Genomic DNA, 16,948 nt, shown 5'->3' with positions numbered 1-16,948 from the left:
AAACAAGTAGTTTAGTTAGGTTACTCAACAATGAGACACTGATAGTGGGCACAGCAGTGCCTGAATTTTCAGTGTCGTATGAAAAGAGCATATCTTCCTTCCCCTGTCCTTACCACTTTCTATAGAGGGAAAATTGAAAGCATACTGTTATATTGTATTACGGTTTGGTTTGTAAGTATTACTGCTTGGGAATGAAGGTTATACACAGAGTGGCAAGGACGGCAGAAAAGATTATTGAAAATTGACTTCCTTCTATCCAAGGCATAGCATATAAGTGATGCTTAACCAGAGTCTGCAGTATTGTCAGGGATGCTACACATCCTCTCGATGACCGTTTTTATTTGTTACCTTCTGGGAGGAGGCTCCAGTTTCTGAAGCAGAACAACTGGATTCTGTAATAGCAACAGCACTCAGACTTATATACCGTTTCACAGCCCTAAGCGGTTTACAGAATCAGAATATTGCCTCCACCAATCTGGATCCTCATTTTACTGACCTCAGGAGCATGAAAGGCTGAGTCAACCTTGAAACAGTCAGGATTGAGGGAATCAAACTCCTGGCAATATGAGCAATGTTAGCCTGCAATACTGCATTCTAACCACTGTGACACCAAGGTTCTTAATAGCTTTGACCCATATAGTATTAAATCTTGTTAACTCTCAAGACCTTTGCTTCCACGATGTATTAAAGATGAACTGTCATTAATGTATGCATGTGTTATTTTATCTTATAGATTACTTTTTTCTGAATATTTTTTTTGAAAATATTCATTTCTAAAACTTTGTTGAAGGGGAAGGTGAGGTTACAGCATTTGTTTTACATGAAGTACACTTCAGAATCTTAGATTTAGATTCAGAATTTGAATGAGACTAAAAATGTAGAACTGTTCAGGCACCAACACACCTATAAAGAATAAATGGATTTCTAAAAAAAGAATTTTGTGCTATTTTTAAAATATCAAAAGGATGCTGATTATTAGAAAATAATGCTGCTATAATAATTTTCCTATTTTATTTATACGTAATCAGTGTTAACAGCAATGTTCAAGTTAACTTTTGGGAGTTTTCATATTTATCAAATTCTCTCCCCAGTAAAATGAACAATTCACTTATTTCTTTCCAACTAGTTAATTCACAGTAATTGGAAACTTTGTACAGACACTGGTAAAACAAAATATAGTTCACCAAAACCACAAGTGAACTGAAACTGCCAGACTATCTGAAAAAACTCTATAGAAGTACTTCTTAGACTTGTGTTTGGGCAGAATGAGTATCATAGCAGTATATTTGCTGTATTAGAAGACATGGGACAGAGTGATTGGAAAGCCTAGATAAATCATACAGATTATACTTTCCAAATTCCCGAAGTCAGGGCAAAGACTTATGCTTCTCTATAGCTCCAAACCTTGAAATGTTGAATTATGTTTTATATTCTAATTGCTTCAGAAATTCAAAAGAACACAGGGTTCAGCCTTTCTCTGATGGACTTATTTCTTCAGAAATGCTTCCTATTATGATTATCAGTAACACTCAGGTTTTAAGAGTATGGTCATTGGATATAGTACAAAGATAAAAGAAAAAAAATATTGAAAAAGTAGTCTTGGTTCTTTATGGATTGAGCAAAACTACCCTACTTTCACAAAGGTATCAACTGACTTTCTATCTGTTAATAGAAAAAACACTACTGCTATGGCCAGCCTAAGCATTTAAACAAGAGATGTAATCTTGGACTTGCTAAAAGGGGCAGTGCAAGAACACATGAGCAGTTATTTCTAGAAAGTGATTAAATAATGACATAAATGATCCAATATTGCTGTCCCTTCCTTCTACCATCCTAGATGATATCATTAATCCTCACTATGGTGCTTGCTATTACAGTAGATATTTTGTAAATGGGAAAATAAAATGTCTCCTATTACAGGAGAAACAGCCCTATCATTTCCATTCACTACCAAGTGAAACTTAAGGTATGTAAACTCAGACAAAATTGTCAACAGTTTTATATACCTGTTCTCTTTTTAATTTTTCTCGTTTTCGTATAAGCTCTATTAATAACCGTGCTCTTTCAAGATCATGACGAAGTCTTTGCCAGTACTTCAATTTCTCTTTTAAGGCTTGTGTTTCTTCATCATCTTCCCTCTTAAGAATGAAAAAAAAAATCATGTATTTGTTAGTTTAATTGTAACATTAAGTAGCTACTAACTCTATTGCAAAAACAATTGTTAGTACATTTTGCCTACAGTACAAAATTATTGGCAATGCTTTTTTATCATGTAAAACACAGTATCTCAATTTTGTATTTACACTTAATTTAATTCATATATTTTACTCCTTGTGTAAAATATAAGCATTCACATAATTTATATTATTCATAATTATAGTGGTATTGGATAATTTTACCCATACATTATTCACTCAAATATGCCAAATAAGTTAATGGTATGTGAAGTAAGGAAATAAAGGTACCTGTTGCGTGTTTCTTTGTGACTGCAAGCTGGACTGTAGTCTTCTCAATAAAGGAACACCATTTCTGGACAATCGTTTAAGTAACCAGTAACTGTGGACTCTTTCTACAAATTGCTTCTTTCGCTGAATTGCCACCTGATTCATAATTTTATTTAATCTGAAACAGGAAAGAAAGTAGCATTATTTTAAAACAGCACTGAACATATTTTTAATTACAAAGCTGACAAGATTTTATTATTGTTTCAAAAATATTCTACTATGTGAACATCTTCATACGGTTCTCTATTCAAAGAAAAACTTTGGGCAAATATATATATTCTTTTCAAATATTTTCCTAATATTGGATACTTGTGTCACAAATTGTTAGAAATCACTTCAAGTTTAAAAGATTTACTGAATATTAAACAATACATACATACATACATACATACATACACACACACACACACACACACACACACATTTAAAAACACACGTATATATAAACATTTTTGGCATGGTGAATTGGTTACAATTATTTAGGTTCAGAATACTATTATCAGTTACAGAAAAACTACAAAATCTATCACATTATTTAATTCTTTTGTACTTTGACGTATTTACTCAGATCTCCAGAGTAAGGTTACAAAACAAACTCTTAACAAACCACCAATAAGTAAATGAATATATTACAAATTTTGTTAATTATTTAACATTTCAGAGTAAGGTTACCAAACAAACTCTCTCAACATTTAACTTTTAAACATTTAACATTTAACTATATGTATGTATGTATGTATGTATGTATGTATGTATGTATGTATGTAATATTTGTGCTGATAAATAAAGGGAGACTAGTATAGATCTATTTCAAGCTATTTAGCTCTCATCAGCTAGCCATACCCTTGCTGGGATTCGAACCTGGGCTGTATTGCATATTAGGCAGATGTGGTATGCCCCAATTATGGGAGGAAGCTAACTGCTTCCATTCTCTGTCCATCGGCTCGTCACAAGACTATGGCTAGCTGATGAGAGCTAAATAGCTTGAAATAGATCTATACTAGTCTCCCTTTATTTATTTATCAGCACAAATATTACACAAATGTAACAAAGGCAACAGTAAAATATTGGGCTTTCTGTCTGGATGGTCTCTTGTGACGAGCCGATGGACAGAGAATGGAAGCAGTTAGCTTCCTCCCATAATTGGGGCATACCAGGGGTTGTGACTTTAAATATATATATATATGTGTGTGTGTGTGTATGTGTATTCAATAAATAAATGACACAATTCATTACAAATTGTGTTAACTGAATTTTTGCCACTTTATTACTATTATATAATGCAGATCTGCATAAAAATTCACAATATTTAAATCTATTAAATTTATGTATTTTTTGAATATTTAATAGACCACTGGTTCACACATATTTGTCTGTCACTTTTATTATTTATTCATTAGATTTGTATGGTGCCTATAGCAACCATCAAGTCACTTTAATTCATGAAACCTTTATAGCATCTTCTTGATCTCCAAGAGCTTAATTTTCAACTGATAGATGAGTTATGCTTGATATATCCTCTGCAGTTATTTCTCAATATAAACAGAATTAGATAATAAAGTATTCTATTTGAAAAAATAAGGTACAATTAAAGTAAAACTGGGAGCAGAGATAATTATAGATGAGTACTAGAAACTGATATTAAAACAAACTTATAAGAAATAGGCTTTATATACTTGTGTAAATAAATGAAAACAAAATCTAAACATCCATCCATCTTCCCCCTTCAGATTATGGTTCCTCAAATAATAATGCATGCTATTTGTGAAGGGTGAGCATTTTCCATCAATTTAATATGATATTGACAATTCTAGTCTAGAGGAAATTTGGTTACCAGAATAAAGTGTATTTGCTCCCCCAATCTCTTATTATAATGACTTGTGAAACCCTATATCCATTCTTAGTTTCACTGGGTTTAATTTAACACTATCTACAAATACATATTAAGTCCTGAGCAGTATTTATCTTACAATCTAGGAAGGACATGGTTTTTTTTAAAAACTAGATTACAAACTATCTTCGTTTTTGAGAAACAGCACGATTATTACATTTTAGCATAAAAGTCTTCCTTTTACCAGTGGATTTACCTTATTAGTCCAGGAACATTCAATATGGAAATTTTCAACAGGACAACATTCTAAATAACATTTAAAGTAATAAGCCTTGCTTCTGATGAAGTGTATTCCAATTGAAAGGATTTTATAAATTTGTAACATTCAAGTATAAGACTGTTTTGTTTTAACACACTTGAGTGCAGAGAAGCCTAACAGATTCGTATTTGTTAATGCTAGCAGCACATTATCATTTAATAGTTCCATAAACATTTTAAAATATTCTTAAATTCTTAATATTAAATTATCCAGAACACATATATCCAAAAATGTTTTAAAGTTACTGTTATGTTAAATATAATCTGAAAATTGTTAGAAATCAAGTAAGGATTTAGTTCTACATAATTTAGTTCTACATAGCTTATTCCTGACTTCAAAGTGCTGTCTGCCAGAAAGGAAACAACAGACTTTAGATATCTGTTCAAGTATCAAGCTAAATAAACTACAGAAATAATTTCGTTGTTTTGCTTAAATATAAGTCATAGACAAGGAACAACGTACATTAGCTAAAGTTGTCTGTTTCATAGCTTACATGCTTGTACTTGAAGTTCACTTAAACATTTGGGAAATCTGAAGAGTTAAATATTTGGTATATTTAAGATATTGACTCAGTCTTTCATCCTTCCAAAGTGGGTAAAATGGGGACCCAGATTGTTGGGGGCAATATAAGTCTCTGTAAACCACTTAGAGAGTGTTGTAAAAGCACTATGAAGCAGTATATAAGTCTAAGTGCTATTGCTATATAAGACACAACAAGAAATATTTTGTTTTTGAAATAGCCAGATTATGCAGTGCCATGATGTAGGATTATGGAAGCTGTATTGCAAAATATGTAAAGGACAAAATTTTATTTCTTCTTAGCAAGCACACAAAATGCAATACAACTCCCTTCTTTTTTTCTCCAAAGGATATGTCTGCAACTTGAGTAATACCTTAGAACTCTTGTCCAAAAATGTGTTTTTGAAAGCAGCATCAATTATTGATCAGTAAAGTCAATTATGCACAAGAAAACATATAATGCTTCACCATATAGTTTATTAAACCAAATTGCATAATTCCAAATAGCTGGAATAGGCAGCTGAACAGGGACATAATCAAAGTATGCATAATTTCTTTCATGGAATACTGAATATGGACAAGGAAAAATCAAAACATTAGGATTAGGATCAGTTTACTAAGCTGACTGAAAAGAAATTTAGTAGAAATAAAAAGAAAATACTTCCTCTCACGCCATATAATTAACTTGTGAAATTCATTACTATCAGGCGTGATTACGGTCACTCATCTGGATGGTATTAAAATAAGAGAGGATAAAGGCATGAAGAACAGGTCTATCAAGGCTTTTTAGTCTTGAAAAGTCAGTGTTACTTTGAGAATGGAAATAACATGCCTTCAAATACCAGATGAAAAGAAAGAACAACAGGATGGGGTTATGTTCCTACCTCTGGCTTGTATAGCTTCAGATTCAAAGGCAAAAAGATGCTCTGGAGCATGACTGGGCACTCACACAGCAACTCCTTAAAGAGCTGGATTGTTTCCCAGGATCATGTATCTATTCTTTGCAGCTGCGACATTATCCAAAGAAAAATCTTTATTTTAATGAGTTATAGACAGGTGCTACATATGCAAATCCACATACTCCAGGGCAACTTTCTACCTTTGAAACATAAACACTGCATAGCCCTAATGCATATCTAGCACTCATTCTCAATCAGTCACCAGGCTTACCTATTCCAAATCAACACAAGGAAAACAAATGAAAACCATTTGTGACTGCAATTTATTGCTAAAGTAAAATCCAAGAGAATGACTATTTCTAATTTCCTTTAATTGTTAATGATCTGGAGCCTTTTGTGCATCTTGTCCTGAAAAAGCCTATTAAGGATTAATTTTTGCTCCTCATTAATACCTTGGTAACACTAACTGCAAAGAATTTTTAAAAATACTCTTACCTCTGGGGAGGGACACATGGAGCAGATACTGCAGGCATAACTGCACATGTTTCAGTTAGTGTTTTCTTTGACTTTTTAGCTTTTTTTCTGAGCCTTGATGTAGACCTGGTTTTGGCCATGCCCTCCTTTCGGTAAAGGCCATTTTTCATTTCAGCTTCTCCATAAATATTCAGAGGCCTCCGAACAGATCCTGGTGGTGTATGTATAGCACAATATGCAGTTTTTTTCACTGAGAATGTTGTGCCACCACCAGTTAATTCTTTCACGGGTTCCATTTTCATATACAAACCAGCTTTTTGAGCGCATGTAACATGGAATGCTGTGTAACAGTTTGCTTTGTGGCACTGAATACAGGCACCAACACCTTTCTGTTTACAGAGGTAGCATGTTAACTTCCATCGGGCAGGGGGAATGTTTTTGACTCCATCTATTGGCTCAATAAAAACGGTATTGGCAAATCCAACCTCTGGAATCCAAAGAGCACACACAACATGTCCCCACCGATCATCATCAGTCTTTTTAAAGGCACCTCCTTTGTTTGGACACAGTACACAGTCTACAGGCCTTGAACGGGATTGCAGACATTGCCTGCAAAGCCACTGGCCCTCAGGTATATATGGCACCCCGTAACACTCCTGATGCACAGCTAAATTACACATGTCACAAAAAAGAATCACATTGCTGTTCTGACATTCTCCATCCATGCAAATACAACAAACTGCATCTTCGTCAATTAAAGACTGATGTTCACCCTGTTTTTGAGTCTCACAGTAAGACTCTTTTTCAAAACGGTCCATAAGAAATTCAAACATATTTTGTGATACAACCGAGACTCCATCACTTTTTCGCTTTTCGTTGATTATTTCTAACCAGGCATAATCTTCTTCATCCATATCATATTCCACTTCATTATCTAGTTCTTCTGAGGATTTTTCAATAAATTTATAATAAGTTGGAGGTCTACGAGGTGCAGAAGGTGGGCTATATTCAACAACATGCACTTTTGGTTCTGGAAGAGTACTTGCAGTGGGTGGAATGCCATGTGTGTTTGGAAGAGTTTCACTTTTCTTTTTCACTTTATTGTTTCTGTGCCTCTTTGCTCTCAGAGAGACCAGTGGCCTCTCACTATTTTCTTTATTGCTGTTGCATTCACTTAATTCTTGGGCTGTAAGATCATCTTCCAATATAATCTCTAAGGGTTCAAAGATACTGATTCGGTGTAAGCGACCTTCAATTTCTATTTCTACCATCCTTTGCGCTTGGGCATAGGTTAAGGTTTCTCTCGTAGGGGACCGTTTAATACTGCATGGAGAAGAAGAGTGCCGTGCTGAAGATACTCGATGACATCTTCCTTTCCTCCTCATTTGGTAATGATTACCTACAATTTAAAAGAGTGATTGTTAAAACAGTAAGCTTGAACTATACTATAAAAACAGGATAGTTTACTTTTCTTTCTGAGAGGTAAGGCTAGTAACTGCATTTTTAAAAATATGCACTAGTAAACAAAACACATAACTTAAAATGAAGAATTCCACATCTGTTTTACAATTATAGTAATCAATATTAGTATCTACCTTTATCCTACATTAGAAACATATTCCTATATTATAGGAACAATTTTGAGACAAAATGAATAGAAAAGACTGCTTTAATTTTAAAAAAGTGATTTGAAGATATAAGTCCACCCATATTATAATTCTGAAATTCTTACTTTTAGAAGCTCTATTACAGTATTCAAAAACACTGAACAGACCAGAACATTTGTCTAGAGCTCCCTTATACCAATAAGTCAAGAAACATGAGCAAATAGAATTAAATAAGTTAGTGAAGAGTACGGAACAGTAAGAACAATAAGATCTTATTTCCACCTATAAAGATTCTGTACCCATTCAGCAAAGAACCATTTGCAAATAAGCAAAAACATAAACTGTTAGGAGGAAAATATATTCAATAATTTTCAATTCTGTTCCAAATGAATTACCAATACACACTACATTTAAACCTGTATTCAACCATTTGGTTATCATAAATGTAAGAACTGCCAATAAGTTAATCTTTTCACTGGACCAGAATTTCTGAATCTTGGCAACTTAAAGATGTGTCTTCAACTTGAACTCTCAGAATTCCATACACATCTTTAAGTTGTAAAAGTTGAGAAACACTGCAGTGGTGTTTTTCAGGAAGAGACTGGGCAGTCATCTACTGGGGATGAATCATGAAGTGTTCAAGGATTGGACTTCTAAATTACATCTAATTCTCTAAAGTTTTTACTTCTTCCTGTAAGAATTTATATCAGGGTGCATGTGCAAACTACGTCTTAAGTCATAATACCAGTTTTTCTGAATGACATTAAGTTATGCTCATAATTTACTTAGATTAGGATCTAAATTTCTTTCTACTTTTGAAACTCATTACAAAGCTTTACTAAAAATATAGTATCCTAAAACACAGTTAACCATATAACTTTTTAAAATTAGTTTTTGAAAGCATTCCCATCATAGGTAATGCATAATACCAATTACTGTAGAATAGCTAAGCAATCAAAAATTGATAAAGCTACTATAGACTAAAAATCTCTTTGTAAACAGTATATATGTTAAGTGAAATTACGTTAAAATAATGATAAGAAATATAAGCATGTGCAGAGTTTCATAGAATTAACATTTATCCCATGGGCTATTTAAAATATAGTTCCATTTGTACAACAATGTATTCGCAAATCTTGCATCAAAATAAATATTTACAAAACTCCAAAGCTTATTTTTAAAATAGCATCTTATAGCCAAATTTAGTTTTATCCAAAAACTGTAATCCTCTTTTACTGTGAATAACTATATACAACTTTAAAAGTATGTTACAAGCAACAATTTAGAATGTAACTTCATGCTTATAAAATATATAAGAAGGTTTCACTCTCAAATACAAAGCACACTACAGCTCATTCGAACATTTCTTTCTTAACAATCTTTTACAGTAGGGCATTATTATAATTTTACAGCCGATAAGAGAGATATCCCAGATCTAAGCATGCAGACATATCCCGAGCAGGTAGTCCTCAACTTACAATTATTTAAAGTTACAATGGCAGTGAAAAAAGTGGCATGACTATTTTTCACACTGCAGTATCTCCATGTGACCAAAATTCAGATGCTTGGCAACTGGTTCATATTTATGACAGTTGCAGTATCCAACTGGGTTATATCATCATCTTTTACAACCTTCTGACAAGCAAAGTCAATGGGGAACCCAGATTGACAACATCAGTGTTACTAACTTAACAACTACAGTGATTCATTTAACAACTCTAGCAAGAAAGGTCATAAAATTGAGTAAAATCCACTTAACAAATGTCTCAGCAACAGAAATGTTGGGCGCAATTGTGGCTATGAGTCAAGGTCTACCTGTCTACAACATAAAATATCTATATAAACTTCAGAGAATGTTTAAATCAGACATTCTGTCATAATTATTTCAGACAACAAATAGATATGGTTGAATTCCTCAATATAATAATCAAGCTGCAGCAATAACAGTCAACACTTCTTGCAACTGAAGTTAGTATTTATTTATAACCCACTTTTATTATTTTTTACAAATAACCCAAGACAGTGAAGATATCCAAAATACTTTCCTCCTCCTATTTTCCCTGTGGAATTAGTTGGGCTGACAGTGACTGGCCCAAGGTCCACAGCTGACTTCATAGCCAAGGCAGAACGAATTCTGACTTCTTTCTGCTTTCTAGCCTGCTTCCTTAACCAGTAGACCAAAATGACTATCACATTAAATATTCTCAAAAACACTAATAAATAATTTTTACTATTTGCTGAAATTATGATATCTATTTAATACAAAAACAAGAACACTTGTTTTAACAAGAACACTTTTTTCCATTTCACTTAAATGATACATTCAGATGAATAATAATTTATTAAATTTCTATGCCAACTTCTCTCAACCACTCTGGGCAGAGGAGAACCCCTCCTATAATGCTATAGGGCACTGCACACCAAGAGAACTAGATACAAGAACAGTTTTTTCCCGAACACCACCATTCTGCTAAACAAATAATTCCCATACCACTGTCAAACTATTCACTAAGGCTCCACTGCTATTACTATTAGTCTTCTCATCGATCCTACCATCCATCTCCTCCCACTTATGACTGCAGGACTGTAACTTTGTTGCCTGTATCCTTACAATTGATATTGTTTCCTGATTGCTTATTTGTACCCTATGTCTATCATTAAGTGTTGTATCTTATGATTCTTGATGAATGTATCTTGTCTTTTTATGTACACTGAGAGCATATGCACCAAAGAAAAAAAAATTGTGGCAATCATATTTGGCCAATACAATAAAGAATTCAATCAATTCCTATTCTATTGTATTCATGGTACTCTTAGTAACTCCAGCATCCTAATCCTTTTACACTTTTATGCTCAAATCTATGACCCAGGTGGTCGTCAGAACCTACTGTGGCAGAGTAACCAAGTCAAGGGAAGGGAAAACTGCATTCCACCCAAAAAGTGAAAGTGATCTTCACAGAAATTAATCCTCCCCCCTCCTGACGTCATCAAACCTAACCCTTTCCAGGAAGACAATTGATCCGAAAGCCTGAAACCAGGTTCACAGAGCAATTTCTCCCCAGTTTCCCAGCCACTGCATTCCTTGTATGGGGAAGAAGACAAGAACATGAAGAGGCCATGAAGCTTCCTCTCTCAGAATGGTTCGCCCCACACGAGTCATCCCCCCAGCCCCAAACATTGGTTTCTCCCCGCCCCCGTCCGCGCCCATCGTGACATAAACACAAACGCTGAATGGCTCCGGAGCACGCCTCTTTTCCCCTCCCACACCCCGCCTCCGCGCCGATGGTTCCTGCCCAGACCCCACTGGCTCCCCTCCCCCACGCCGTCGACGTCCTCCCCTCGCACTCCCAGAATGGTTCCTTCCGCACCAGGCCTAGCAACTCTTTCTCCAGCCTCCTTCCACAGCGCGAACGGCCTCCCGGCGCGCCCTTCCCTTCCTTCGCCCGCTTTCCCCCACCCCTGCCGGGACAATACTCGGGCCGCAAACATGGCGCCCGCCCAATGCCATCCTGCCTCCGCAGCTCTCGGCCCGGCGGAGCCCGACTCGAGAGGCCGCGACAGAGTCGCTCCCCCCCCCCTCCTGAGCTCTCCAGCGCTCACCTGAGGGAGCCGCAAGGACGCGGCTGACAGGCCCTCCTTTTTTACTCGAGACACCGAGCTGGGTCTGGACTAATGGCGGAGGCGCTCCTCCGGCTGTTCGCGTCCGGCGGAACGGGAACCGAGGCGGCAGCGGTAACCCGCGCCGTCGCGGCCGCCCCGCGGGTTCCCGGTTGCGGCGGCGGCGGCGGAGGGGGTGGTGGTGGTTGATGGATCCGGCTGCAGCGACGCATTCGGGGCGGGAGGAGGCGGAGCGCGTCGTCAAGGGCCGCAGTCCGGCTGCGGGTTGGGTGCGGAGGCGCCCGTGGCCGAGAATCTTCCCCTCCTCCTCCCCCCCTCGGCACAAACAATGCGGCGGCTTCACCACAGCGCTCGCGCCGGCGGGGGAGGGGAGGGAGGGCGAGAGCGAGCGAGCGCGCTGGGGGGGGGGAGTTAGGAGGAGGAGGAGCAGGACGTGAGGACGCCAGGCACCTCCCAGCCCCGCGGACGACGCCGACGCAAACGGCAAGAGAGACGCCGCGCGCGCTTTGTGGGCGGAGCCAACGGGTCTTTCTCTCTCTTTCTCTCTCTCTCTCTCTTCCCCCCGCGATGTTCGTCACCCCTCCATCAGCCAATCATCGTGGGGAAAGGTTTAAGGTTTCCCCTCCCCTTTACCCCAAGCCTCTCTCAGCGGACGTAAACTACGCTCGGGGAGCGGGAGTTCGCGCGCGGAGGGTGCTGGTGTGATTTTTTTTGCTGGTTGTGTATCAAAACATGCTGGGTTGAAAAGCGAAACGGCAGTTTGGAAAACGAGCGTTGTTGGTGTGGTGTGGATGGCTGCCATTTTGGTTCGCTCCCAATTAAAGGACGATCGTTTGGGATTAACTGTGGTTTACTGACAGAGACGCGGATTGCTGAGTACCGTAATTCGTGAGGTGTCCCTTGTGGGGTAATGTCCCTGCAGGAATTCGGGATCTTAATAGAATTCGTCTGCTCCTGCTAGTACAGGTAGTCCTCGATTTAGGACCCCAGTTTGTGTTGTTAAGTGAGACATCTGTTAAGTGAATTTTATGAGCTACAGTGGCACAATGGCTCAAATCTCACCAGGCTCAAGATTGACACAGCCTTCCATCCTTCCTAGATGGGTAAAATGAGGACCAGAGTTGGGGTCAATATGCTGACTCTATAAACTGCTTAGAGAGGGCTGTAAAGCAGTATATAAGTCTAAGTGCTATTGCTATTGCCCCATTTTACAATTTTTCTTGCCAGAGTTAAGTGAATCACTGCAGTTGGTAAATTGGTAACAAAGTTAAGTCAATCTGGCCTTGATTTTGCTTGTCAGTAAATTGCAAAAAGTGATCACATGACCTTGGGACACAGCAAAAGTCTTTTAGTATGAACCAGGTGCCAAGCTTCTTAATTTTGATCACACGATCATGGGGCTGCTACAAAGGTGGTGTGAAGAAGAGTGGTCACTAAATGAACTGTTGTAAGTCAAGGACTGTCTCTATTGGGTGGCTGCTAGTCACTGTCTTCAATTAATCTACCCTGTAAAGTTGAGAGGGTATAGAGAGTAAAAGAAATGATCTTTACATGGAAGAATATTTACAAATAAATAGGATTGTTACGAAAGATATTTGGTACTTGAGGGTACTTGAGAGACCGCCTACTGCCAACCACCTCCACGCGACCAATTAGATCCCATAGATTAGGCCTCCTCCGAGTTCCATCTGCTGGTCAATGCCGACTGGCAACTACGCGGAGGAGGGCCTTCTTGGTGGCAGCTCCGACCCTATGGAACGATCTCCCCATGGAGATTCGTACCCTCACCACCCTCCAGACTTTCCGCACAGCCCTTAAAAACTGGCTATCCCGTCAGGCCTGGGGCTAAAGACTGTAACCCACCCGAATGGTATGAATGTTGTGCTTTTAATTATGTACTGTTTTACGTGTTAAATGTTTGTTTCCCCCCCCCCTTCGAGTTGTAAGCCGCCCTGAGTCCCCCCCAGGGAAAAGGGCGGCATATAAATAAACTCTCAATCAATCAATCAATCAATTAATACCGATATGGAAAAGCTGTTATAAGTGTAAATTTGTGTTTTGTCTTTTAAATGTTGGAAAATTCAATACATACTTTTTTAAAAGAATATTTACGAATATAGGTAACATTGTTTTTGGGAAGAAAGAATTTAGCAGTGCTGCTCAGACAAACACTACTTCTGTGTCTAACTTTAAACCAGCAGAACGAAGCCACCTTTCTGGTTTTGTTTTGGGGTAAAAAAGTCATTATCGATACATGTTTCTGAAGCTGGCATAGTGGATGGGCTGGGCTCTGCGGTTCTCCATAGTCAAACATGTTATCTGCTAAGAGCCTCCACTTGAGCATATTGGTTTTACACTTAGGCACTTCAACTGTCACCTTATTCAAGGTCCTCTGAGTCAAGGATCACCAACCTTTTGGATCTCAGGAACCACAAAATTCATAATTTTAAATCCCACGGACTACTAATATGATTTTTTTAAAAAAAAGATAAATAGTATTTAATGCAATATAAAAAATGAAAATAATTTTTCTTTGGACCACCAAAATTTTCTCTGAGACCACCAGTGGTCCACGGACCACCAATTGGTGACCGCCGCTATAAGTGATATTTGGGAGGTTGGATCCTTCAGCTTTATCCTTCTTTAATGTTACTTCTTGTTTGAGAGTCTTCATCTTTTAATCCGATTTTCTTCTTGTGTATCCTCAATGATTTTTCTTGCCATAAAGCTGTTCTTAGATTCGAGTTGGCTCATTTAGGGCATATGTCCATTCAAGGATGTTGAGGGTTATTCTCTTGCTTAATTCATTTGGCATCTGCTACAACCTTTCTTGATCTTAGGTGGGACAATGCCAGCAAAATGATATATTTCTCAATTGGTATAGGTTTGAGACTATACTGTCACCAACCATACTATTTCTTTGACAGTGCTATCAGCTTGTTTCACATCGGCAGATTTGTCCTACTGTTGCAGAGACTCTCACGGTCAAAGCTGATATGTGCAGTGTAGATGGTTTGAGTTCTCCATGTGCAATTTATCAATTTCCTGATGATATTGTTCCTTAATGTTCAGGCAATGTGTTCACACAATGCTGTTTAAAGGAGTGTGTCCTGTCAAGTGTCACACTGAAATAGTTAGGTGCTGTAGTCTGTTCTCTTGCCACATAACATTCAACTCTTCCCTTGCATATCAATTCCTTGTTTGGGTTGGGCTTTAAATGGTTGATGGTGTAATATCGTTCTAATGCTTCAACAAGAATTAGGATAAGAAAACTACCATACGTTTCCCTGCTACCTCATCAAAAGTTGATCCTCGTACATTGCTGTACCATCCACACAGATGATTAGACATGTATTGTCAGAGACTGGATGATCATTTGTATATATGTTATACAATCTTTTAATAAGTTTCCTGTGATATAATTAAATCATTTAAATGAAATGGCAATTAAATGAATTAGTTTTTTAAACCCAATTCTTTCCATGACATAATTAATTTGCTTTGAAATTATTGAAGAAAGTGTCTATAGCAGGTAGCAGACGTATAAGAACTGCAATATTTGATGTGGTTTCTTATTTTGAATCAATAAAAGACATATAAAGACATATAAAAGGTACGTATTCTGACCTTCAGAAAGATGTTTTATTTAACTTTGTATCATGCAAATACTCTCTCAGGTTCTGTTTTGGGGTAAACTGAAATTTGACCAAAAGTCAAATTTTTCCATGCAACTCTATGCACATACTATGAAAAGATGTTATGAAGATAAGCCAGTGTGAAAGTAAAACACATAAATATGTAAGTAAGCTATCCTCATTTTCATTTTTTTTTTTTTACAAAATGATACTGAACAAAATAAGGCCGTGATTTTAGTTGTATAATCAGATGTTCTTTTTAGCTAGTCAAAAGTTTGCATTGAATAAATGATTCAAATCTATTTCAACTTTTGGCTAATGTTTACATTTCAGTAACTTCAGTAATCAGATTTCCATGGGCTAGGAATGTATTATATTTAAATACAAATCCATGTTGTTTTGAAGATTTAACCAATATCTATTAATTGAAATGCGTTTTTAAATGTTATTTGAAAAATGCCCAAAGCTGCTTAAATATCTCAAAAGATAAATAACACACAATGAAATACATTTCACCAAAGAAAAACTAATATTATAATGAATTTTCCAAATATCAAAACTCATTCGCACCACTTTGTTGATTCTGTAGTTGCTTCCAGCCTATTATTCTTTCTCTTTGTAAACTTGGGGCTTTTCAGAATTACGTGTTAATTTTCAGTTCTCACTACTTTATCTTTTCGGTTTAAAATGTTTGTGGATGGAGTGCATCTTTACAAAGCAAAGATCACTAAAGACAAAAAGATTTTCTAATTTATAGGATTACATTTACATTTTTAACTGTTCAATAGTTACCTTTCCCATCACCAACAGAAAGCCTCACCATAAAAAGGAAGACCACTATAAGATAACAGATTACAGTTTTACTATAAAGCAGAGGTCTTAATACAATTATATGTGTTCTTTTATTTTTAAATGGCAGTCTTTGAGCAAGTAGACAAAAATTGCCATAAAATGGTCAAAATATATAAATCTATGAGTCATCCAGTTTTTCCTGATCGGATTTATCTTCATGATTTGTACAAAACTCAGTAAGTATACTTTCAACAATTACACTTGATTTTCAAAGACTAATTAAACAATACCTACATATTCCTAGTATTTTGAAATGTATCAAAGGCAAAATTACATTAAATAATTCTGTAGAGATCTGTCTCATAAAAATTAAAAAAAATATTGATGTTTTATCTTGGCATAAATCCAAAGGAATACAACCGGTCAAACAAGTGAAGAAAAGCTTTTGAATATTCTTTTTAACGGATCATAATGGTTATATTCGGCATACTCTTAATACAGAATCCTTCAAATGCTGAAGAGACAAATGTCTGGGAGTCAACGAAGCAGTAATCTGATAATTGCATGGTTCAATCTAATGTGATGGAATTCTGTATATTTAGTCAACATACATGTCTCTTCATGAAAAATACATAGCTGTGGAATTAAAAAAAAACACCTAACAATAAAATATATAAATATTACATCTCTGTACCCAAGGTAATGGTCATAAGGTAAAAACTAAATATATTCCGAGATCTTAATTATGTA

General features: G+C 36.7%; 1 protein-coding gene across 4 annotated transcripts in view; it reads right to left on the bottom strand.

The window, feature by feature from the left end:
• BRD1 (bromodomain containing 1) overlaps window positions 1-12,152 on the bottom strand; it is a 45,368-nt gene extending 33,216 nt beyond the window's left edge. Inside the window, exons 1-4 of one of the 4 annotated variants that reach the window (XM_087722160.1) lie at window positions 11,754-12,152; window positions 6,568-7,945; window positions 2,466-2,622; window positions 2,007-2,138 (exon numbers count right to left, since the gene is read on the bottom strand). In XM_087722160.1, coding sequence (XP_087578286.1) covers window positions 2,007-2,138; window positions 2,466-2,622; window positions 6,568-7,931 — 1,653 coding nt within the window. In that variant the 5' untranslated portion in view covers window positions 7,932-7,945; window positions 11,754-12,152. The remainder of the gene's footprint in view (window positions 1-2,006; window positions 2,139-2,465; window positions 2,623-6,567; window positions 7,946-11,753) is intronic. The other 3 variants (XM_087722161.1, XM_087722157.1, XM_087722159.1) reach the window with 3 other exon arrangements.
• Window positions 12,153-16,948: the final 4,796 nt, after the last annotated feature.

Source organism: Thamnophis sirtalis, unplaced genomic scaffold (genome assembly GCF_051295495.1).
Source record: "Thamnophis sirtalis isolate CommonGarterSnake01/CBP01778 unplaced genomic scaffold, rThaSir2_p1.2 scaffold_9, whole genome shotgun sequence".
NCBI lineage: Eukaryota > Metazoa > Chordata > Lepidosauria > Squamata > Natricidae > Thamnophis > Thamnophis sirtalis.
Note: the sequence above shows the minus strand (reverse complement) of the source record. Positions and strands in the feature narration are given on the sequence as shown.